The 25,542-nt window shown below is 46.6% G+C and overlaps 2 protein-coding genes across 11 annotated transcripts in view; one reads left to right on the top strand and one right to left on the bottom strand.

The window, feature by feature from the left end:
- Positions 1-5,425, top strand: part of CD247 (CD247 molecule) — an 85,179-nt gene extending 79,754 nt beyond the window's left edge. Inside the window, exons 5-8 of the mRNA XM_023554234.2 lie at positions 498-533; positions 1,421-1,477; positions 2,447-2,488; positions 3,741-5,425. Of these exons, the coding sequence (XP_023410002.1) occupies positions 498-533; positions 1,421-1,477; positions 2,447-2,488; positions 3,741-3,806 (201 nt within the window). The 3' untranslated portion in view covers positions 3,807-5,425. The remainder of the gene's footprint in view (positions 1-497; positions 534-1,420; positions 1,478-2,446; positions 2,489-3,740) is intronic.
- A 7,551-nt stretch (positions 5,426-12,976) lies between these two features.
- Positions 12,977-25,542, bottom strand: part of POU2F1 (POU class 2 homeobox 1) — a 262,547-nt gene continuing 249,981 nt past the window's right edge. For 9 of the 10 annotated variants that reach the window (XM_064282901.1, XM_064282908.1, XM_064282902.1 and 6 more), the window contains 3 exons: positions 24,125-24,470; positions 23,284-23,372; positions 12,977-20,093 (listed from right to left, as the gene is read on the bottom strand). In XM_064282901.1, the coding sequence (XP_064138971.1) occupies positions 19,783-20,093; positions 23,284-23,372; positions 24,125-24,470 (746 nt within the window). In that variant the 3' untranslated portion in view covers positions 12,977-19,782. The remainder of the gene's footprint in view (positions 20,094-23,283; positions 23,373-24,124; positions 24,471-25,542) is intronic. The other variant, XR_010321592.1, reaches the window with a different exon arrangement.

Genomic DNA, 25,542 nt, shown 5'->3' with positions numbered 1-25,542 from the left:
CAGCACCTTCCTCCAGAATCAAAGCCTCTTTTCAAATTTACAAGCTATAGGGCCGTTATGAGTCGGAATCAACTCAACGGCAGTGGGTTTTTTTATGGGTGGGACTGGGATGGATTACTCAGTAAGCAAGGTAAGCACAGCCTTACTTGTGCTTACTAGTCTATAGTGAACAGTTCCACAATTAACAGTTTGATATGGTGGAAACCATGTGAAACTGTTCACTACAGATTAGTAAGTGAGCACAAGTAAGGCTGTACTTATCTGCTTATTCTGTGCCCACCTCTCCAAGCTCCAGCCACCTCCCCAACAGTTGCCCCTTGGCCAGCCTGAGATGTACACAGGTTGCACCATCCGCCCCCAGGAGGACGGACCTGGTGAACCGGTTCACACAGGGAGGATGGGGGGAGTGGATGGAGGAGCAGGAGGGTGGGCTACAACCCTCACGGCCTGGATTCGTGTTTCTCCACCTCTAACTTTTCTCTCTTCTTCTCTTCTAGCAAAGGAGAAAGAACCCCCAGGAAGGCGTGTATAATGTGGGTAGAGGAATTCTCACATCTTATCTTGCAAGGTTGGGGAAGGAGTTGGAGGAGGGCTCTGGAGAAGCCCTTTCTCCACGCTGTACCCTGTCTCTGGCCTGACCCCCCTTTCCCTGGGCCAGATAATGTCTCCCATGCTTGCTGCCTGCAGCAGTAGCTGCTTATAGAAAGGCCCCTTAGCTGAAAAGTGGGGTGTTCTCTCCCCTTCCCATGCCTTCCCTCCCCCAATCTCTGGTCCTGCGGCTGGCATGGGAGGGTAGGCTGGGGGAGCAAGGAGGCAGGCCCTCTGAGGGGCCCCCCTGTCCTGGTTATTTTGCTGAGTATTCCCCTTATTCCATCCCCATCCTGGGTGGGCATCTAGAAGTGGTAACCTGCTGTGAAGGGAGCTTCCTCCTCTCTCCTCCTGCAGTTGGTTGTTAGCTGTGTGCAGGAGATAACTTTGTCAAATAAATGACCCCCTGCGTCGTGCAAATGGTTTGCTCTTGACTGCTAACCTAAAGGTTGGCAGTTCCAACCAACCCAGTGGCACTGTGGACGAAAGGCCTGGTGAGCTGATCCATAAAGATTACAGCCAAGAAAACCCTATGAGGCAGTTCTACTCTGTAACACATGGGGTCAGCATGAATTAGAATCCACGCGTGGATTAGAGCTCGATGCCCTGTCTTTCTGAGCCTAACCTGAGCTTCTCAGTGCAAAGGGCTGGCAGCTCTGAGAAGATGCTGGAGTGCTGAGAAGGAGGAGGGTGGGTTGGAGCTGGTTGTGGGCGGAGGTATTTGTATGAATAAGGCTCAGAGCCTTGATTGTGGGAGCCCCTACCAGCTGGGGAGTCAAGAGGCTGCTTCTGTTTGACTAGTAAAACCGTTGTCTTGCTCCCTCTTCTCCAGGCACTGCAGAAAAACAAGATGGCGGAGGCCTACAGTGAGATTGGGATGAAAGGCGAGGTGAGTGTCACTGTTACTTAATTCTCGAGGATTGGTGTGGGTGGTTGCTCCAAGGGATTCCCCTAGTCTCCCAGTTCTGCCTACCATCGGCATTCACTCCCATCCAGTCCTTGTACCACCTGCAAAAGCCCCCATGGTGGCCACCAGAGGCAGAGGTTAATCTAGCTCTCGCCCAGCTTGGCAGTGCAGGAGATACAAGGGAAGGGCTGGCGCTCCTCAGATTAAAACCCAAATCTAGATTCCAAAGCAGCCTAGCTTTGCAAAAACAGGTCACACCTGTTGCCAGGAATAACAGTACTTGTAGAGTGCTTCGTGTGTGCCTGAAGGTTCAGTGTGCAGGGCTGCAGGCCAGTGCCAGCTGAGATGCGGGTTCCTTGTTCACAGGTGATCATCAGCACCATGAGAGCAGAGCAGTCCACCTGCCTCAGCCCATGAAGCCGGCCCTGTCAGTGCGGCTAATTCCCACAATGACCCTGCAGGAAATGGGTGCTGGGGCACCAGAAGGTTAAAGAACTCACCCACGGTCACATACCTAGTGACAGGGGAGCCAGGATTTGCGCTGACTCTGCAGCCAGAGCTCATAAGCACTACTTGGTCCTGTGAGTGCCTGAGAATCACCAAGAAATTTGAGAGCTGCAAGGAGGCGCGTTTATTCTAAGCGGTGGCCAGCATGGCCAGATCCCAGCACAACCCAAATCCTGGTACGGGCCAAGTCCTAGGAACCCGAGGTCCACAGTAGAATCTGAGCCAGGCAGAGCAAACCCCACCCCGGTCAAAGTCAAGCAGCACCTTACTCTGCAAGGCCAAGGTTGACCAGTGGCCCAAGGACCCTTCCCTCCCAGGGCAGGTGTGCCTGCTGGGAGATTGTCACCTCTGACTTTCTGGGGGACCCTGAGTGGGGGCCCTTCAGCAAGAATGCCACTACCGACTGCTTGAATTGCTAACCCTTTTTTCATTTCACTCCCAAAGAACCAGAGGCGGAGAGGCAAAGGGCAGGACGGCCTTTACCAGGTAAGAGCGGAGGTGGGCCCTCTGAGTGGGCTTTCTGGCCTTTGCTCACCCCTTCTTCCTGGGGCTGGGGGAGGGGAGGGTTGGCAAGGGTCACCCTCAAGTGGCAGGCACGGCAAGTCCTGGGATAACCTTTCAGTGCCGTGGTGATGCCACGCCAGCAAGTCCCAGGGCAGGGCTGGAGCTCACCAGTTCAGGCCAATCACTTGGCTTCCATGGAGGCTGGCGGACCCGTGCAAGGCTCGGCTGCAGCAGACGGAAGCAGCTGAGGGTGTCAGCTCACACAGACACGAAGATGTGGTCAAAGGAGGCCACACAGGGGATGTCAGGCCTGTGTCACTGCTTGGGCCCTGCTCTGCCTCGTATCCTCAGACTGGAATAAAATAGGAGGGTGGGCAGAAAGATTGAAGGAACAAAAGAATCAAGAAAATAACACTTTAAAAAGAAACCTTATTGTAGTCAAGTGCCTGGTTTATGCAAATCAGTGCAGGTAATTACCCAGATGAAAAACAGCAGACCTAGTTCTGTACCCTGCACCTGCAGTGGGCTCTCATTCTGGCCTTCTGGCTTCCCTGGGCTGCTCAGCGCTGGCTGGACTGGTCCCAGAGCAGCAGGATGCCAGGCTCGCCTGAGTTCACGGGGATACGGAAGGTGCCGCCAGAACTTTACCTGTGTGGGGCTCTGAGTCGGAATCAGCTGGACAGCAGAGGGTCTGGTTTGGGTTTGGGTTTAGGGCTGCAGCAGGGGGAGAGGAGCTCCAGGGAGGCGGGGCCCAGCCTTGCCTGTCTGCTCCCTGATAAAGAGAATGGCTGTCACAGCAGGGCCTAGCAAGGAGGCTTGGGGAGGCTGAAGCCAGAGAGGCACCTCACCGTGGCAAGCCCCAGCTTCTGCAGGAATAGGCCTGGTCCTGGGCCCTTCCACTGATTCCAGCTCGGTGCTGGAGGCTGAAGACCCTCCTGCCCCTTGGTCAGACAGCAAGTTGGCTGGTCCCAGGCACTGTAGGCACTGTAGAAGGGACACTGGGAGGTAGGGTGCAAATTTGGCTGGAAAGGAGTCGCTCCAAGGCCATTCCCAGCAGGGCACGGAACCTACCGCGACTGCGGCCCTCCCCACCTGTGAGCTGAGGGGATTGTTCTGGGCCCCTGGAAGCTGGGAGGTTGGGGGTCAGGCTGTGGAAGACACCTGAGGCCTCTGGGAGACTTTGCCTACACAGGGGCTCCTGGCTGACTCTCTTCTTCTGATTTGCTTTCACCAGGGGCTCAGCACGCCTACCAAGGACACCTATGATGCCCTCCACATGCAGGCCCTGCCCCCTCGCTAACATCAGGGCTGTCACCCCTTAGGCTCACCTGCAGACGCCGATTGTTGAAGACTCAGGATACGGCATTTAGAACCCAGTGCACTCACGTTGCTCGGCCACCAAGGTCCCTCTCTGTGAATAGGATGCTTCAAGTTATAACATTTGGTCCCGTCTAGCTCTACACTGTCATACACGGACATCTCCCTGGACTCTGTGGGATGACATTCCCCACGGTTACAGCCCTGTTCTCCATCAGCCAGCTGTGAACGTGGCGTGTTCTCGGGTCTTCAAGTTTGCTGGTGGTAGCAGCCCCTCTCCCACAGGCTCAGTGCTCTCACCCAGGAAATGGGCACACTCCACCTCACAGCTAAGTCTGTGTCTCATATAGTCCCAGAGAAACCACAAATGTTACATATGTTCTAATGGTCTGTCCTGCGCTGCCAGCATTTGAGTGGCTTCGCACCTGCTGTAAATTTGGCTTCCTTTGTCAGCCTCCTCCTGACTTCAAGGTAACTTGTAACTGAGCCGAGGAGGCTGTGGTGTCTGCTTGTGAGAGGGGAAGATGGGAAGAGAGTCCAGGCAAGTCTGCAAGGGCCAGAGGTGGCTGAGGGGAGGAGGCGGGAGTGGGTGGGGGTGGGAGTCAGGGGCAGCCAGAGCTGTGGGGACAGGGACCCACGGGTACTGGAAGATGACCAAGGCTGTCCTTGTTCTCGTGGCTCTCACATTCTTATAGGGGAAATGAGTTGCAAACAAATTGGTATAAAAAGCACAGAAATTGTCATTAGAGGGTATGAAATGGGCCGGGGGGATGGGGGCGAGAGGAGAGAGCAAGACCGTGTTGTTTTCTGAGCACTTGGTTCACCTCACGCCTTGAGTGAAAGACAAACCCACTGTTGTGAAGGCCTCGGGGGAAGACCCAGCACCACTCCCACCTATAAAGATCCAGCAGACAGTGGCCCAATGGGCAAAGCCTCAGTGGACTTTCAGGAACATGGCTGTGTAATTAAAGGGCACGTGGCCCTGGATGGAGTACCCTCTCAGCTCTGCTTGGTTTTAATTTATACTGGTTTGCTAATGCCGTGCTATTTTGCATAATAAATACAGCAGTGAAAATGCTTTGCTCTAAGCTTTCTTTCAGCAGTTGAGCCTGAAGTGATAGTTCAGTCATCATGGAACCAGGGTGCTGTTGTTGCAGTGGGGACCAGCCACTGATGCTCAGGAGAGGACGGGGGTTCCCGGGAGCATGTGGGTGAACACAGGTGCACACAGCGGCCCACAGTGTGAGGTGAGCACAGCACCCAGGCTGGTGGCTGTGTCTCATGGGACCATGAACAGTGCTCAGGGCAGTACCACATATCGGGATGGGCCTGGGCCTTATGCCGGAGTCAGAGAGGTGATAAGAAAGGGCAGGTAAGGAGGCCCGAAGGGCAGCCTATCAGCACTGAGCCAGCCAGTGGAGCACAGGAAGGTGAGAGGGAGAAGCCAGCCTAGCATCTGGGCATCAGGAATAGGCGACGTGGTGAGCAGAGGCATCCCAGAGTTAGGAAGAGCAGGCAGTCGATGCCACAGCACCAGTGTCTCTGTCCATGCGCCTTGGGGGAGGGAAGAACAACAGAGGTCTTTTAGGCCAGTTTTCCTTGCAAAAGGTGGCTCTGTCCCCAGCAGTATTGCCTCCAATTGAATGTTTTTTTTTTTTTTAAAAAAGGGCCTAACTCACCAAGCCCACTGTTATTGTTGGGTGCCATCAAATTGATTCTGACTCATAGCGACCCCATGTGTTAGGGAGTAGAACTGCCCCACAGGGCTTCCTCGGCTGTAGTCTTTATGGAAGACTGCCGGGTCCTTTTCTTCTCAAGCTGCTGGTAGGTTTGAACTGCCAGCCTTTCAGTTAGCAGCAAGTGCTTAACCGTCGCACCACCAGGGCTCCTTTAATAATATTGGGTAAAGATTTTGAAATCAGTACTTCCACTTGTCCAAAACAAATTCCAGGCTTTGGCTATATGAAACCAAACCCACTGCCGTTGAGTTGATTCCGACTCATAGCGACCCCGTAGGACAGAGTAGAACTGCCCCATAGGGTTTCCAAGGAGCAACTGGTGGACGTGAACTACAGACCTTTGGTTAGCAGCCAAGCTCTTAACCACTGCACCACCAGGGCTCCTTTGGTGATTAAAAGCCTCTAAGAGTTTGGGATTCCAACAGGAGTGATATACAGCGCTGCCTGGCATATGACAGCTCCCAGGCAACTCCGGAAGAGAAGGCATTTGATTTGTGACCTGCCTCAGACAGGAATTCAATTCCATTCAACAAATATTTACTCAACACCCACCTACCGTGTCCAGGGCTTTGCTGGTCACCAAGGAGAACGCTACAATCCCAGTGACTTCAGGTCTTGCCACCGGATTTCGATCACATCGTATGAAAGTTTTGGTTTCACGCTGTGCTGGCAGCATTCTCCTGAGTCAAGCAGAGGACTAACTGCCACAGTGCAGACAGACAGCCTATGAGGAATGGGTGGCTGTGGGAGCCTTCATGGAGAGATGGGCCTCAGAGCTGACAGAACCTAGAGAGGCTGAAGCTGCCAGCCCTAATTCAGTCGCCTGGTGATGAGGCAGAACAATTGGTGGCTCCATCATGGTGGTCTGGCTACCTCGATTCCACAGACTCAAGTTCATAAATGAAGCCAACTGAATCCTCCTCCAGGCTGTGGCTAGCCAATACTACGAGCATGTCACATGCATTAAAACAGATTTCACCTACTTCTTTAAAACTGTACTTTGGCTCATCTGTTGAGCGAGCGAGCCTTGTGTCTAGGACTTGTGTACTTGACCTTGTTTCAAGGTCGTATGAGTTAGATACTGGCTGTGCAACCTGTATGGCTGCCTTGAAATGAAGAGTTCAACCCAGTTCTGCCAAGAATTGGACTCAAGAGGCAAGGAGGGAATCTGGCAGTAAGCTGTGGGTGCTGGGCCTGGCCTGGGTGGATGGGGTGTGGACACATACCTGGCTACACACAAGACAGCTATGCAGAGAAGGCAAGAAACCACACGGTTCCTGAAAGAAGAGTCAGATCCAAGGTTCCTGCCCCTCCTGAGGTCTGGCAGTGCCCTCTCCAAAGCACGGCTGGATCTCCTCGGCCCCAAAAGACTACTGATCATAAGATGTGCTAGCAGTTTACAGGAAGGGGGAAAAAAACACTACGCTAAATGTAGAGATCAGTTACAAGATACGGCCTGTTTAAAAATGTTAAAATATGAAGATGTGTGTCTTAGAATCAAGGGAATGTTATTTTACTTTGAGGAACCAAAACATTAACATGAGTTACAATGGAAGCTTTCAGTATTTTTCAAAAATGTAGCACTTCAGCGTCACTGAACTCAGAGGCAGGGTGTAGATATTCGTGATCGATTTTTTTTTCTTCTTCTTAGAGTAAGATTCAAGGTTCTACTTGGACTAAGACTCAAGATTCCTGGTTTATAAACAGAGCAATACTTGAAACTCTGAGGCCAGGCTTGGCAGAGAAAAAACGGACAGAGCTCCCAACCAGGCCGAGACCTCCAGAGAGGATTCTAAGTCCCACTTGGTCAGCGGCTTAGCTCTAGGCCTCGTGTGCAGGGGTAACTAGTGAAGCAATTTGGCATTTCAGTTGTTCGTCAAAAACTAGTTTTGTGAGCTGACGGGTGAGCTGTAACTACTGATGTCCTGTAACTGGACAGGGACAGGCAGCAGTAAGACAGATAGTACTCGCATTCTCATAGGGAACTCACCGAGTATACACAGTGGAAGGGGGTTAGAGTAACCTTTTTAAAGCAGACTGCAGGGTAACAGAATCTATCCAGTAGTTTATCTTCCTGCCGTTGCATGTGGCGAACGGCTCTGCTTGCTTATGTCTTGCTAATAGCGAGCATGCCAGGGTTTCTACCAGAGGATTTCTGTTAAAAACTTGAAATTGCATTAATAACTTTACAAGCCTAAATGTAAACGATAAATACAGGAAGGGGTGGAGTGGAAAAGAATGGGCTCCTTGCCCGCCGGAGCAGGAGGTGACACAGTATTTCATCTTCCTATATTGGTCCCTCTGAGGACGGCAACCACATCTTGGCAATGGCTCTTGGTAACTCTCTCCCATCTTCCAGGTTCAAGAAGAAAACGCCAGATTGGCAGTTTGGATAGGGATCCCTCCCACAGTTCTTCAGCAAGCTGAAGTTTCCTCTCTTTGGGAAATTCATTCAAATTTTTCCTTTTTAGGAAATCAACTAATTGTATTACAAGGCTAATGTTAAGTATAAAAAGCTACACTACTGTATACGACACCCAGGGTGGATAAGCTGTGTACCCTCAGACAGAATCTGATGCCAAATTCAGGTCAGCTGCCTTCAGAGGGCCTCCAGGGACTAAACGTTCAGGAAATGTGTGCGGGCATGGCAGTTTAAACAATACACTGGGGAAAGAAGAGTTCAATCCAGTTCTGCGTGCGCGCGCGCGCACGCACGCACGCACACACGCACGCACGCACGCACACACACACAGAGTTAGAAGGGAGCTCTGAAGACTTCTCCCGGAACATCAGTCAAGGGCCTGTGTCTCTGATCACTCCAAACTTGCAGGTCTGAAGGAGGGAGACTACCGCCAGTCAACCCGCCTGCCAAATTCGTGGAGAGTCCAGCGAGGCAGAGCGCCCAGGAGGCAGCTGCAGGGTGGTGGTGGGAGGAACCGCGCGCTTACTGTGACTCTGGGGATCCCAAGAGCACCTGCTGCGAAAAATCTCTGAGAAACCTGACTCCAGCTGTGGGCAGGTGTGAGGATGTGTGTGTGAAGCATCCGGAAGACCCACACAACACCTCAAAGAAGCTCAGACAATGTGAAAACACTTGGAAAATGGTTTAATGATGTTTCACAACAGAAATGAACTGTACAGTTACAGTAAGTTTAATATATATAAAAAATTACAGCAGACAAATGTATCTAGACAAAACCTACCATTTCACTCTGATCCACTGTCACCTACACAATCTCTCCCCAGCCCATAGCACCCCCACGGGCAGCCCCAGGAGGGGAATCATATAAAGGGCACTTTTAAAGAGACAGCACCGCTCATGTTCCCCACCACCTCCCCAGGCCTTGGGAGGGAGCAGCTAATTCCCCAAAATGTGAAGTTGCTTGTGTTTCAGGTTTTCAAAACCTAGAAAAGTGTGTTTCCCAGGGGCACAGATAACAAGGTCCAGAGCTCCATGTTATCAGCTGATTCTTGGAGGACATCCCTACCAGAGGGGAAGTGGCTGAGCAGGCACTCTGGGGCCTTGAGGCTACACACCAGCCACGCAGACTGCAGTTATCTAAGGAGAAATGCAGAAGGGCTCCCGACAAGCTATGGGGAATTGTCACTGCTTCATTAAAGCTGCTGGACAATTCTGGAAAGGATCATTTACATCACATCCTAAGTTTCCACAAACAAGAACTCAAACTCACATTTTAAAGTTAAGTACATAACACAAAGCTTCGGGAGGCCAAGGGGCCAGTCCCCCCCTTGCATCCCTCCTTTGACAACAGTGGAAAAACACCCCTGAATCAATATATAAAAAAAAAAAAAAAAAAAGAGGGAGGGGGGAGAATAGGTGGGGGAGCTAAAATATTTAAAGACAGAGAAAAAGAAAACATTTTTAGAAAAACACGATCACTGTCTTTAAAACCAAACCCCAGCTGGGAATAGCAATCAGCGAAAATGCAATCCGAACGGACACCGGGTGGGAGTTTATTACTGCATTATTATGTACACTCGGAACTTTCAAATTTTCTTTTTATTATGAACACCTAGGCAGTGAAAACTGTTATGTTAATACATACATAGACACACTGAAAACATACAAAAATACTATTATTCCAAACTACTAAGAATAGGACAGTTCAGCTATTTTCATGCTATGACTTTAAGAGCATTTACACCGAAACAAACAAGAAGTTAAACGACATTTTGTTTTCTTAATATCCCAGAAATATACCAAAATATACATCTAAGCTTTGGAATTACTGAGGTTAGACTAATGCAAGTGCTGGGTAATCGTACTTAATACACGAGTCTAAGGTTCTGCAGGAAAGAAATTATCTTTGGTATCTGCATCAGGCTAATATTATTAACATTTGGATTTTGCTTTGGGATAGAGCTTGTATGACCCTAGAACCAAATACCCCCCTCCCCCAATCAAACTGAGATTAAAAAGATCCATGTAAAAAGTTCCTTCATTTGCAATCCCCCCGCCCCCCGAGTTAAAAAGTCACAGGCATCTACCTAGCACAAAAGTTGTGGAATACAATGCATAGTTGCACAGTGGTGCCGCAGAAAGGAAAGAAAACGACAATAAAGAGAAATGAAAAGCTTAGTCATCTTTCCACATGTCTCCTCACAGGCAGAACAGCCACTTCCAAGCAATTCCAGAAAAGGAAACAAAGAAAAAAAGGCTCAGAAGGGCACCTCAGCATGTATTAGCCATCACCCAGCCCCCAGAGGTGAGAGCACCCAGCAGAGCAGCCAATCCTGCGCCAGTGTCTTCAACTTCCCACCTCTCTGTGGAGTCCTTGGCCAGGGCGGCTTGGCAACCGCTCCCATCCTTCCTTAGTCCCTGTGCTAAGCCTCTGTGGTGACCCCGGTTGTAGAAAATCTGAAGTGTCAATTTGTTGCACAGCATGTTTGCAGGCACGTTGGCTCCTGGGCCCCTGCCTCCACGCTGCCGCTGAGCCCGGGCATGGAGCATATCCTTCCTGCCCCTCGCGCCAGCCAGGGGTCCCCCACCTGCCCCTGGCCTCACTCTTCCAAATGCCAGGACGCCACAGATTGGATTGATGCTGAAGACTTCCCTTTTCTTTGGTTTTTTTGTTTGTTTTGAGTTTATACAATCATTAAGAAATCTTTGGTTTTGGCTGGAAATTTAAAAAGCAAAACAAAACAAAGAAACCACCCTCCCCTGGCTTATAGCAGCAGTAGTGTGACCTGGCGAAGAAGCTTTTTTCAACATCAGGGGTGGGAACTGAAGGTCGGGAACTACATTCAAAGAAAGGGTGAAAGGGCTGGGGATGCAGCTTCTAGAGAGCCCACTGGATAGAAGATTGTCAAATAATAACATTAATAATAATAATAAACTTAAATATTTGGATTCTTTTTTGGTCATGTCAAAGGAAAAAAAGTGAAACGTGTATGCAGCAGTCGGCTTTGAGGAGCCTTTGGTGTCTTCCCTCCCACCCGAAGTCCTGAAAATCAGCAGAACCCCGAGCCTGAGGGGAGGGAATGGCCTCTGCCCCGCCAGGGGGAAGGCAAGCACAGAAGCTGACCTGTGGCCAGCAGTCAGGAGTATGAGGGGGGTGGGTATGGGTAGCTGGCCAGCCCCTTAGAGGCAGGGGGGTGGGGAAAGCAGATGTTAAGAGATCTGTGAAGACCCCTTGCAACAAAAAGAAACAGAAGATTGCAATTTGCCCTCAGTTTGCAGTAGCTCTTAAGCAGCGACATTCGGGGTCCCAGCCTAGGCTCCAGGCCCAGTGATGCTATAGGCCAGAGTTCAACATGACTCAGAGAAGGGAGGGCAGACTTGGCAACTCTGTAGGGTTTAGAGAAGTTAAAGCCAGTTACTCAGTCACGAGTTAGAAATGAGGTATACGACAGCTCCTGGACTTAGTGGTGGGTAGAAGACCCCACGCTTACTCACCTAGCCTTTGCTACGACCACAGATGAAGGTAATGGAACAAGGATCTAGTGTGGGAGGAGGGGGACTCCCCGGAGAGCGACACCTCCTGTGGACTGAGTCATGCACACAAGCCCAGGGAAGCAGAGGTAAGGAGCTGGGAGAAGTCTGTCTTTCTCTCCCTTTACCTGGTCTCAGGGTAGATGCCTACATCACTTACACCACAGAAGCCAATCTTACAGTATTATTGCAGAGCCTCAGGCTCCCTCCTCCCTCCCCTTCCACCTGTTGGCAGGTCTACACCTACCACTCTCAGGCCTGGGACCACGAGGGGGGCACCCCACCTGCCTATGTCGTTTTAGGTTCCGGGGCGCGCTTCCTTTCTTCCTCTATTCATTAGCGGGTGGGTGGGAGTACAAAGTCTTTTCTCCACTTGCCTTTGTCCTTTTTCATCCAAAAGGAATTTCAATTTTAAGGAACTAAAGAATGTGGATGTCTCCTTTCGTAAACAGCACTAAATCCAGGTCTGCCTGCAGACTTTAGGACATAACGCTAGAGAACTCAGCGCTGCCACCGCCAAGTCACCAACGAAGCCTGAAGCGCTTTTGTGAGGCTGCGGCAGATTTAAACAATGCAAGCACGAGGGGACTCGGCAGCAGACCTCAATCTTTTTTTTTTTTTTTTTCCGTGAATTAGTTTTGGGGTCTGAACTTTTTGACAGTATCCTGGATTTGAACAGAAAGGGGCACTGGGTGGAGCTCTGTGCTGAGTGGGCCGATTCACAGAAGAAATCATACAGCACACCTTCCCTCCTCAGCCCCAGAGAGCTTCCCGTCCATCCTCACAGTGATGCTCTGTTACATATACCTTATTTTCACACAGCTTCTGTTTCAAGTGCTCTTATCTTCCATACCCTAAAATACCTACTTATAAACCTAGCTAGAGCTGAGAAGTCACACAAGATAAGTACCACTTTCATGTAATGTCAGAACAATAAGCTTATTAGTAAAGCTTTCAGGAAGATCTGCAACCTGGCCGTTTTTGATGGACTATGAAGAAAACAAGACATTTCTTCTCCCTCTCTCCCTTTCTGGGTCCCAGCAATAGTACACTGAAACAATTAGCCACTCAGGTCCCTGGAGCCCGTGTATAGAAACATTTTGGAACAATATAGCTACATGGGAGAGTCAAGGAAGGCCTTCTGGTTTTTCACGTAAACCTGCTCTTGAAAATGCTAATCCTTTTTAAGGGACAGACTCGAGATGGCACATCTAAGTACTGTCTGATCTCAAACTGGCTACACTGGTTCTATCTACAAGTGCTATTAGATAAAGGGAAACAAAGAAGTCTGCTCCTGTCTTTTGCTTCTCCCCCAATTTCCCAGCAATTTCAAGAACCCCACTGCTACCCTGAGCGACTCTATCCATTTTTACGGAGCCAGCAGAACAAAACAAATCTCTTTTCCAAAGCCAGGGTAACCAATAAGACTTCCTTCAAACAGGTGGGAAGCTGGGGGGGGGGGGGCGGGGAGGAGGGGGAAGCGAGGGGAAGGAAAGAAACAGTAAAGCTTTTCCAGATTTTAGCCTTTTGCTCCCACCCCCTCTGCCCGATTCACAAACATAAGGACAAGCAATGACATAGCACTGTCTTTGGTATCCAAACCAAATCCCACTTAGGTTCTGTGAGATGGATCGTTCATTTTTTTTAAAAAAAAGAAGCTTTCTGGAGCTAGAGTCTCTGTCTGAACTTAGGGAGCCAAGAAAGGCTGTCCTGGCGTCTGGTCAGGAAGGCTGTCCTGGCGTCCGGTCAGGAAGGCTCTTGGTTTTTCTAAACCAACATCACTTCTCTTGCACATTCCCCCCAAGAACAACTCTCTCCTTGAGCCCACCAACCGAACAATCCCTACAGATCACATCTCATCACAGGTGTAAAGCAAGCAGGTTGGGTTTCACGTCTTGGTTTGGTTTTCCCTGTTTGCATTTTTGGTCTAGACAGGATCAGTCTGGTATGGGAAAAGGAAGTAAGGTGTTAAGCGTTGTGCTACTAACCCAACAATGAATAACATTACAGAAGGTGACAAAAAGAACCTGTTTTACTTTAGTTTTCCTGGATTAAGATGCATCAACCACTCACCTCTCCTCTCCTTTCCAGACTGGTGCATTCCTATCTTGACCTTGACTCAAGTGCACGCCCAGACATTCACACATTCATCCTTCACCTAAGCTTTTGCTACGCCGGGGTGAGGGACCATTAGGAGAGGCTGGTGCGGTCTCAGGGCAGAGGCAGTCATAGGCAGGGGTATAAACGTGCCCTGGTGGGTCCTAGGGGGCCCTGACCCGACTGAACAACCAATCTGTAACCTGCATGCCGCTGGATTAGACCACAGAGACCAACGAATCCCAAACCCCATCAGAGGGATAATCAAGTTTCCTTTGGCAAGACAGATATAAGGAAAAACAAACACGAGCAATGTTTTCCTTCTAACATAATCAACTTCTCCGCTTTCCCCCACCCCAACCCTCCCTAACCCTATAAACTGTAACCTATAAACAGGATCCCAAATACATACAGTATCAATCATGTTTATCAGTCATAATAAACATCAGTTCAACTAAATGCTACAGCTAGAATCATTTCCCCTATTTATAAAGTCTTTTCCTTTTTATTCATTTATTGATTTGGTTTTCAGTTTAAAACTAGTTCTGCAACAATGCAAAGCTATGCCGAGGTATTTTATGAAGTTGCCAGAGCTAGCTGTTAGCCATGAGCATTACCCTCACAGGTTAAGGTACCACCATTCAAGGAGAAAAGGGGGTAAAGGTATAAGAGGAAAGGACACCCAGAACACAGGATCAACCTAAGAGTTGCTCACATTCACTCTTTTGAGCAGAGGAGCCAAGACAAGAGCTGCTCCATGAACAAAGATGGTTCACAGGTCACACTGCAAACATGGGTGTAAATGGGTCAACTCTGAGAAGAACACAGTCCCTGCCTTTCTGGTGGAATCCCTGTCAGACATCTCCCCGGGAATCTTAGGGGTGACCCACTAAACCTCTCTGGATTAAGAAAAGGCTGAGGCGCCCCCCTATGAAAGGCATGTACCCCTTTCCTACCTAAGTTTACATCTGTACTTGTGCACCATCTATACAGACTAGGTAATAGCTGATCCGAGCTATTCTGAGAGCAATGCCAAAGAAGGACTTTTTTTCCTTCTCAACTGAAGGTAAATGCTAAGAAAGAGTTACTGTGTTATCCTCAAAATGTTGTAGGGCTATGATTATACGAAAAATGTCAGACTTCAAATGCTTTTCACACACACCTGCAAAAATGAATTCAGAACTGCTTTGAGCAAATTAACCCATCAATTCTTGCCCACTTGAATACTTTTAAATTCCAGGACTTTAGTTTTTTTTCTCCCGTTAATATTGGCGGTACTCTAACATTTTCACCTCTAGTAAACAGGGTGTGAAGAGTGAACCTTACATTAATCAACTTCAGACGCTGCTTTAGCGAGGAAGTACTTGTCCAAACTCTCATAATGAATTGCTGAGGCCCTACTTTAACTGAGGGTCCTTAAACTGCAGACTGGTCTCTGGGAGACCCCTAAAGGGTCTGAGACCAAAGGGGACTGCCAGAACCAGGTCCTAACCGGGTAGCACACGCCACTTGCCCTTCTCACAACCACGTCCTGATGCTCCAGTGCCCATTTCCTTCTCTCTGTCCACAGAGCCTCCTGGGAGGGAAACAAAGGAAGCAGCTTCTTCCTGTTCTATCTGATGATGTGAGGATGATATGGCTCGGGAGCAACTCTGGGCCGTGAACTCCAAAGTTTCTCCTCTCAGTCAAGTGCTTACGATACACTCATTGCAATGTTTTCTATCAGGGTTTATAACTTTAAAAATCTACATAAACTTTCTATATTTGCTAATGTACCCAGCTTTTCCAGAAGTTTAAATAGAAATTTTAACGTTAAAGACTGGGCTGAGTTTAACATCGTGTCAAGAGAACATCTGTGCTTCTGGATAAGATAGACAAGGTTTCCTCTATCTTCCCAGATAAATGAGGGGTAATGGGATCAATAACATAAAAAGGGGTACAATTGTGCTTTTTCCAACAACGAATGAATTACGTAGATGAAACTGGCAAGATGGTCTCACTAAAAAGCTTTTAATTCACCTTAATTTCTTTTTTAAGAATGTCAATTTCTAATAATGCTAACATAAAGTATAAACAGGCATAGTCCTACACAAAATGAAAGTGGGATTCCTTTGGTTCCATTTATCGAGTAATAAGTTGAGACAATTGGGATGATACTGATCTTTCTTATCAAATAAATAAAAGGGAGTCTGTATTGTATCAGTTCGTTGGTATCTAACACTTTTTTTCTTCATTCTAAAAAGCTGCCTACATAACTTCAGAAACATTTCAACGAGTACAGCAGGCATCCCACTTCTTAAACCAGGAACAAACAACTGGGCTCCTCTGAGAAGCCCTTGTAGAGCCAGGTCCTTCTGCTCTGTCCTTCAGGTTGATACAGGATGTAAATAAAATTCATGACCAAATTGTACGGCTGATGAGAAATAGAATTCAAACAATTACTGTACATTCACCTCTCCCTAGGGAGGGCCCACTACCACAGGCAAATATAGAATCACTAATAGATGCATTCAGAGTTAGTCTTTGGCTTAGTATGTGTTAACCAAATTCAGGGATGACGTAAAACTTGCACAAACATTAAGGGGGGGATAAAGAATGATTAAATGAATTGTGATGACCTATGTGGACTTTCCTCTTCAAAATGCAGAAACTACACCAAACACCTTTTTTTGGCCAAATAAAACCAAGCCAAACCCAGTGCCGTCAAGTCGATTCCGACTCCTAGAGACCCTACAGAACAGAGTAGAACTGCCCCATAGAGTTTCCGTGGAGCACCTGGCGGATTCGAACTGCCGACCCTTTGGTTAGCAGCCATAGCACTTAACCACTATGCCACCAGGGTTTCCAAATGGTCAAATGGTGCCTTTTAATTTGCTGATTCTGCCATATAAGGGGTTAAAAGTTAAGTCTGAGTACCTTAGGTTAGGAGATAGCTCATTCAATCCATAAAAGCATTTCTTGAGATGATAAAAAATATAAAGTAAAAAAGGGCTAAGGTGTTCTTAATGAAGAAATATGATCAGTAGAGCATTTAGGGATAGTGATGAGAAGATTTTAAGCTAAACACCCATCGACAAGCTACATTAGTGTTTCATGTGTAGATGTGTAAATGTACCTTCCATTTTACAACTTATTTTTAAATAAGAGAAAGAAGAAAACTTTAGTTATCTATATTTAAGGGCTTCTTTCCTCTTTTAAACACAGATTTTGGTGCTGGTTTAAGATCTATTCTCATAAAGTGATCCATACAGAAAAAGGCAGAGCCCCTATCCCATCATGACTAGAGAACAGACAAGGCAGGGAGTCAAAGACCACTGTACTGACATTTAAAGCTTAGTATATTTCTTAATATTAAAGTCTGTTGGTGAATCTTATTTGGGAGAGGGAACATATTCTGAACCACGTAGAAACAAAAAAAATGTAGACTTTGCTTGCCCTTCCTCCTAATCCAATGGTCTGAATCCCTTGGGACTCAACACATCCTTTGGTAGCAATTTTGGGAAATTAATGCTATAACCGCTCATCCAGTATGGTGGGTATCAGCATTTCCCTCCCTGAATCCTTCCTCGTAACTTTTACCACTCCCAAGGGAGGGGCCCATTACTAGGGACGACTACAGTATTATCGACAGCCCTAAAATCATTTGCACAGACTAAAGTCAGAGATGTCAAGTCAGGAGAGAAAGTCAGATTTAACTACACCAGAGAGATAGCAGGACAGAGAGGAGAGAAATTAGTAACTGACACTACCATCCTATTTACACACCAAACTAAATAAACTAGTTACAAATCAAGTTAATGTCTGCCCAGAGGATATTACAATTTACCAACATAAAAGATTAAAAACAAGCAGCAACTTTTATATAAAATTAATAAAGACAAATGAAAAAGAAATTGTCAGTAGCATCTATCTCCTCAATGTGTCTGAACTGCGCTTTATAAACTAGTCCATTAGTACAGCAGCTTGCTAAAAATTGACTTTGGTTCAAGCTTAGTTTAAAAAAAAAAAAAAAAAGACAAACAAAAAACACATCACACATAAAAAGGTGGATGGATATTTGTTAGTTTCCCTGCTTGCAGTGACTAAATTTGGAGGGTTTAGGGAAGGTGAAGTAGGGGTGAGAAGAGATTTAGGGGGGTAATTAAATACTCTGTGAAATAAAAGAACACGACAGAAGGAACGAAAGAAAAACAAAAAGGGGACGGAAACGTTCCTGGTCTTTTAGTATTAACGCGGCTGTCTCCCACTTTACTCACAGAGGTCCACACTGTGTCTTTATCACTGCCTTTCCGAAGGCTGGCAGAGAGAGACAGCTTGCAGGACTCAAGCTCCCTTGTAGATACAAGCAAAGCAACTAGAATGAAAATTACCTGTTAGCTCTCTCTGAACTGCCGCCTCAAAAGGGGGAAAGTGCAGTCTGTAGGACCACCGGAGACGTAAACAAGCACCCACAGACACCAGACAGGAACATCTAACTCCAATAAGAAGGGGGCTTAGATGAACTGCATTGCAGTGATCCAGTCTTTTGGGAATTTTTTCGGTACAGATACCATAACAGTCTATCAACAAAAAGGGGGATCTAATCTCCAAATTACTCTCATTCCTCTTCATCCACTTTCACAAACATTTCCTTTTCAGTGGGCTCATCTAGAGCCGCCCTGAAACGACGACAAGCTCACTGCTGTCTACACTGAGCAGAGATGTGTGCTGCCCATGACAACTATCTAGCAGGAGCATCGAACAAACCAGGGAGACACTCAGGTGTGTGCAAAGGCCCCACTCAAGGTCCTTCTTTGAAGGTCCTGCAGATGACACGCCTGGCTAACAAGTGCCTCCTTTAGTTAGAGGACCAAGGAGAGTCTCAGGGCTGGAAGGTATAAATAAGCCAGTCGTGAAAAGGAAGTCTGTGGCCAGAGGAAAAAGTGGTAACCTCAGAGACTCTTCTCATCACACCTTTGGGATACAAACCAATGGAAAATAGTCTAGTAGAGATCCCTTAAGGGAAAAGTTTTCCAATTTCAATAAGTCAATTTGCTCTTTGCTGAGTAAGTTAAAGAAAGTCTGGATGAAACACTTCCACAAAATGGAAACAAACAAATCAACCAACCAACAGTAGGAGCATTTTTCAGGAGATAAGAACTCAGGAGAACCACCAAGTCAGGTGTACGCAGTAGTCTTTGCTCTTGGGAACCAAATCTCACCCTGCGACACGTGCAGCGTTCCCATGGAAAGTGGCAGAAAACAGCACTGCTGCAGGCAGGATCGGGCCCCAAGGTCATTCAATGATTTGGGGGTGAATGAGAGCTACAGTTCAGCAGGAATTCCTTCCTACACAAAAGTGCTCCAAAGGCACCACCTGATGGGGGGAAGGGAGCATGTGTGGAGTGGGAGTGTGTGCACACACTGCCTTCAGCTTCTGCACCAAGCCTCTTGCATAAGTGGCAAAAGAAAATAATTTTCTAGCACCTCTGTAAGAGTCATCAAGGATAAGGAAACCAGCAAGAACATTCCCCGCAGTTAAGAACGTAAGTCTCCCCTTACCCCGAAACCCTCCCTCCCCACAGTGTGGGAGCTCACTGAAATAGGATCCAGGAGCGAGAGATAAATGTGTCCAAACTATATATATATATATATATATATATAAAAACAATAACAACAACAATAATAATAATAGAGATACAGTAATACAGGCCTGCCTAAATTGTACCAGTTAAAAAGGAACCCCCAACACAATTGATATGATTATAAACACCTTGTTATGACTTAATGGCCTGTACAACAGACCCATAAAAATGATTTTTTTTTTTTTTTTAAGAAAAAAAGAAATTTAGACAAACAAGAAATCCCCTTCCTATACTGGAAGTGGTAACCCACCTTAACTTGTCATCATGACTGCTGGAAATGGTAAGTAGTCCTTTCACTTATTTTTTTGTGTTTTGTTTTTGAATTTTTTTTTTTTTTTTACATTTTTGGTTAGAAAGTTCTCCAATCCATGAAGCAATCCTGAAAAGACAGTGTTTTATTACAAAATTAGGCAAATGTTGTCCCATCTTCATCCTTTCCCCCCTCCCCCAGTATATGTGGTTTTTTCTTCTCTCCTGTGCCCTCAGCCACATGGCGAGAGGAAGCCGATCACATTTTCAGTCGATGAACCTGGCCGGGAGCCCAGCTCACTGTGCCTTGGAGGCGGTAGTGGTGGTGGAAGCAGCGCCGCTGGCAGAGGCCGCTGTGAACAGAGAGTTCTGGGTGGACTCAGCTGAGGTGGAGGTGGCGTGAAGGCTGGCAACAGGTCCAGAGTTCCCTGCGGAGGCTGCAGCGGCAGACACCAAGCTAACTGGGTTGCTGGTGAGCAGAGAGAGGTTCTGGGGGTTCAGGAACAGAGGGGCAGTCACAATGTTGGGGGCTCCTCCTGCATTGGCAAATACCAGGTTCCCGGTTGCATCCAGTGACGTTATTGGAAGAGAGCCACCAGAAGCAAGAGCTGCAGACAAAGCCCCCAAAACAGGCAGGAAAGAGAACGTTAGAGTCATCATGGAGAACCCAAGTAACACAACAAAGGTCTACAGGTTTTCCTGCAACTCGGCAGGAAAAAGGGAAGCCCTGAATTTATTCTTTTTCTCAACCAAAGTGCTATACTGACATCAAGTGAAGTGTATTTATAATTTCTGCAAGATTCTAAAGGACTGAGAACGCTAATTCAAGGAACATGAGCAGGATAGGTGAGAGTAAGAACTGGCGAATGAAATCAAAAAATCAGGTTTTTATCTTGAAATATCCATTTTATTTCATTTACCTACAAGTGTATTTTAAACCCAATAATTTTGATTTTAATGAAGATTACTGATTTTAAACTACCTTTATTCAAAAGCTAAGCGTTAAGGCAGCTAACCGAAAGGTCAGCGGTTTGAATCCACCAGTCGCTCCCTGGAAACCCTATGGGGCAGTTCTACTTTGTCCTAAGGGTTGCTGTGAGTCGGAACAGACTCGTCAGGGCCAGGTGTGGTGGTGGCCAGGGGCTGCCCACTGCCTCTGGAGCAGCCAGGGCCCACTGTCACCTGGCTGGGCTCCAGGCCTCCGTGTGGACCCCTGCGTCTCGCCTGTCCATGGGCCCTGGAGATGGACCTCTGCTGCGGGTGGCTCCCAGCCTGCTGGCAGATAAGGCCCGGCCACCTGGGCCTGGCAGAGGCTGTGGAGGTGGCAGACAGCCCTCTTTGGAAGAAGAGACTTCTGAGTCCCCCATCAGACAGACTCCTGCAGCCTAGCTCCTGCCTCCTGCTGCCCGCCCTCCCCACCTCGGACCCAGCCTAGCCCCTCAGCCAGACCCAGGTAATAGGAACCCCCAGCGGCCTGTGAGGCTTATCTCCCTCTCACAAACCTTGCCCTACGCCCCCCACCTCAGTGCTTCTTTAATGCACAGAATAGTCAGTAGATTTTTTTCTACTGTCATAAATGGAAAATGTTGGACAACCTGATAGTCATTAAATGAGGAGTAGGTGTATATAATTATTGTATAATCACATAATATAATGAGTCAACTGAATTACTGGTCACTTATTTGGTACATCTGGCAATATCCCAAATAAAGTATAAGGTGTGATTAGTTTTTCACTTCCGGAAGATATGGTTTCTATGACTTGTGTAAACGAGAATGATGAGTCTACCACAGGAGGAAATCAGGGACGCGGCGACGCAGGTAGCCCAAGGTGGGCCTTAATAGGTCAGAGTTTTCTGTGATGCTATTGCTTCCCCACAGAAGCCACCATCACCAAAATTTCATTTAAAATAACTCGGCGCTCTCATGTAATATCCTGTTATTGGACAACCCCTCAGCATCTTCCCGGCCATGTAACCACTCCTCCATGTGTAGATCTAGGATCTTTTCTAGTGGCATTAAATTTTTGGTTGACTTCTCACATAATATATAAAAAAAAGCTAGAAGAGCTGAAAAGAATGCCCTGACTTCGGACAGGATCATACAACTGCACAGAACAGTGAGAACTGGCGCAGTCTGAAGTTTGGGAGATTGCGGGCTTAGGGTCACAGACTGGTTCTAAAGCCTCCCAGAGGTATCTGCTCTCCAGGCAGTCATGTACTGGGGAAGCATTCTGCCTCTGGAGCATCCCACAGCTCAGACACTCTCCTCAGTACAGGAGAAAAAGTGATTTATCACAAATCTTATTCCAAAAAGAAATCCTTGTGTAACAAAAACTTTATAGATCTAGCCATCAACTTCAGATATGAATCAGTTAATCAGAGAGTCAATATAATGTAAGGTAATCTAGGTCTTGGTCTCATCTGTAATTAACATTCCCTACTAACAAATTAACATTGTATAGAAAGAACAAATCTGTCTTGGAAGAAGTACAGCTAGAATGTTTATTAGAAGTGAGGATGGCGAGGCTTCGTCTTACGTACTTTGGACATGTTACCGGCAGGGATCAGTATCTGCAGAGGACATCATGCTTGGTAAAATAGAGGGTCAGTGAAAAAGAGGAATAGCCTCAACAAGATGGATTGACACAGTGGCTGCAACAATGAGCTCAAGAATAACAACAATTACAAGGATGGCTCAGGACTGGGCAGTGTTTCATTCTGTTGTGCACAGGGTTGCTTTAAGTCGGAAGCAATTCGACGGCACCTGAAAACAACAACGTAGTACGCTGTAAGGAGCTCTAGTGGCCCAGCAATTAAATGCTTGGCTGCTAACTGAAATGGTGGTTCAAACCCACCAGTGGCTCCATAGGAGAAAGACCTGCCCATCTGCTCCCATAAAGGTTCTAGCCTAGAAAACACAAAGGGGCAGTTCTACCCTGTCACGTGGGGTTGCCATGAGTCGAAAGTGATGCGAAGGAACCTAACAACATAGTATACTGCAGAGACATCATTCATGAAACACTAATATTAAGTGAAGTTTGCTAAAAGCTTATTTTTGGTCCTAGAACTTTTGTTTAAGCACAACTATTTTAAAGGAAAAACTATTTTCTGAGAGAGAAATGCCTCGAATTCTTTCTCTGAGTTGCATAACAACATCTTCAGACAAAAAGCTTATAGCTGAAAAGAGGGAAGCCACTCACTATATGGAATGGGCTCTACACTGGTAACACGCCAAGGCCAAAAGGGATCCAAGTGGGCTTGGAGAAGAGACAGTACAATCCGAAGAATATCTGCTGTGCAATGAGGTTGATATAAAAAGGGTAGAGCCCAACCAGAATGAGAAGTACTCTGAAGTCAGCATGAGGTGCTCCAATGTTCATTCATTACAGGACCTTCCCATGCCCTGCTCTCTTGGGGGTGGGGATTGGGGAATCCTACTTGGTCAAGTTGGCTTAGGGATGGGTCTTGGATGAATACCTGAATAAACTTATCAGGAGGAAAATCTGCCTCCAAGTCTACTCACACAAGAAGATAAATATCAGCATAAAAGTCTTGGTTTCCTATACTATGCCAAACTAAGTATATTCAGTATATTCCTGTTTTTAATCACAAGCTAGCATCTCTACTTTTCTCACAAAGCTTTTGTACAAGGACTGTTTTCTGGGTCCTCAAGAACAAATGAATCACCATATCAATTCAACTATCTCTCCCCATCATCTCTACCTCTGGCAAGACAGAATTCCTCCACTAAAAAAAAAAAAGAAAGAAAGAAACTAAACAAGGAAGATTTTACTGACCTTGAATAGTTGCCAGTGTACTGTTGCTCATCAGAGCTGGGCTGAGAGCACCGCCCAGGGTCCCTGGGTTGAGACTGAGTAAGGCACCTCTGCAATTCCAAAAGAGGGGTCACTTATTACCAGGCAGATACATCTGTCAGCTTGACAACACACCCAAGGGGATGAGAAAAGGGGAAATCCAGCTAGAGCAGTATATGGAAATAGCTGTTATTTTCCTTAGACTCTTACATGGTTGGGTTAGTGCTTCTGAGTTACTGCTTCCCTTGATGCTTACGTGTACAAAGCAATCAAGGTTTTGATCCACATCAAAATTTAAACTCTTAGTCATTTCGATTCCTCTTTGAATTACATTTTCTCCCTGCCCCCCTCTGCCCCATAACAAAAGGAAATACTCCAGGAAACGAAATATATTTACAAGGTAATTCTGAAAATATGTTTGACAATAATAATATAAAATTGGGACTCTCATTACTACACCTTATCTGTGGTGGAGCAGTAAAAAGCAGACAGTTGAGAGTTTAATAGAGAAAGCAAAAGAATAAGTCAAGAATTCTGGGCTTTCTTCCTGGCCCCGTGACTCAGGTTATCAGTGACATGGTGTTGTGTGTCTTCACCTGGAAATAAAGATACAACCACCGCCCCTTCCAAGGTGTTAAGAAACAAGTTCAACTATAATCAAGGTGCTTGTGCTATTACAGAGTAGCCCAATTCAAAAAGATTACTGCTTTAAAGAGTTTTTTTTTTTTTTTACGCTGGTGATGGAAGGTCTCCTCTGTAAGTACTTCCAGGGATGACCTCCTAGTTGTTTCTCAGATGGGAGTGGGAAGAGGAAGCTCCTTACCCAGCTGCAAACTGAGAGGGTGCCATCAGGCCCGGGTTCAGTCCTGCGGCAGCAGCCATGGCGGCAAGGCTGGCATTTGCTGGCAGCTGTGCAGCTCCTTGGAGGGCGGCAGCTGCTGCGGTTTGCAAGCCTGACGCTGTCACCATCACCTGGCTGGTCCCGAGAGGGGAGGACAAAGGAGTGGAGGTGGTCTGTGTTGTGCTGGTCTCACTGGCACTGGATGCCTCAGAGGCAGGGGCAGAGGCAGAAGGGGAGGGACTCACAGAGGGGGAGGCGACTGCTGAGGGAGCTGGAGGTGCCGTGGATATCACGGTTGCTGTGTTGTTGGAGGGGGTGTCTGTGGCGCCTGAAAAAGGGAATCAGATTAGAAAACGACCTGCTGTAAGTGTTTCTGGAGGAATGGTGACTTCATTCAGCCACACTCTAGAATCAACTGAGTAATTTATCTACCATTTAGTGAGTTCTACATTTGCCCTTTTATTAACCCAGTTTAGTGTTTCTATGAAAAGCAACACGATAATAAACATTTGAGAAACAAAGCAATGAACCCTACTTTAAGAGCCAAGAGCAAAAAAGTAGCTGTAAAAGAAACAGTAAAGTTTTTCACTGTCAATTTCCTATTCAAAAACAATAGAAACAAAGTACCACAGAAGCTCTCACTATTTTTTTTTTTAGGGAGAAAAAACTCATAAGCAAAAAATCCCTACTTTTGAAAGCACCTTTTCATTCAGGAATCTCCTTAGTAATCTCAATAGAGAAATCAAAACAAAACAACAAAAGTTACGTACTTTTCTACGAATAAGCACCACAGAAAACTGTGCAGGATGGTTAAACTATATGTCTAAATGCCTTTCTGGTGTTAAAAAATTTAAGTAACTATTCTGTAATAAATAAACAAAAAAACCAAACCCAGTGCCATCGAGTCAATTCCGACTCATACAGGACAGGGTAGAACTGCCCCATAGAGTTTCCAAGGAGCACCTGGCACATCGGAACTGCCGACCCTTTGGTTAGCAGCCACAGCACTTAACCACTACGCCACCAGGGTTTCCACTCTGTAAAAAGTCCACTCTGGTAAACAAGTTCTTATTCATGAGACAGTAAAATACAATGATATTATCTCATAAAGGACCGCATGAAAAATGAAGATCATTTAGAGGCCTTGAAAAAAAAAATCAAGATGCCCAAATTTCTTGTTGTTTCAGGAAGAAGAACAAACATTTGGATATAAATGACTAATGGACATTAAAAATATCACAAGTAGAAATTAAAACACATTCACTGGGATTATTAAATGTTTGAGACCACACTGTCCAACAGAAGTATAACACACATGTAACTGTGAATTTTCTAGTAGCTCTAGTAAAAATAGGTGAATTAAACCTTTAATAACATAATCTATATAACCCAACATAACC

Source organism: Loxodonta africana, chromosome 3, assembly GCF_030014295.1.
Source record: "Loxodonta africana isolate mLoxAfr1 chromosome 3, mLoxAfr1.hap2, whole genome shotgun sequence".
In the NCBI taxonomy this organism is placed as follows: domain Eukaryota; kingdom Metazoa; phylum Chordata; class Mammalia; order Proboscidea; family Elephantidae; genus Loxodonta; species Loxodonta africana.
This window is presented reverse-complemented; position numbering and strand designations above follow the sequence as displayed.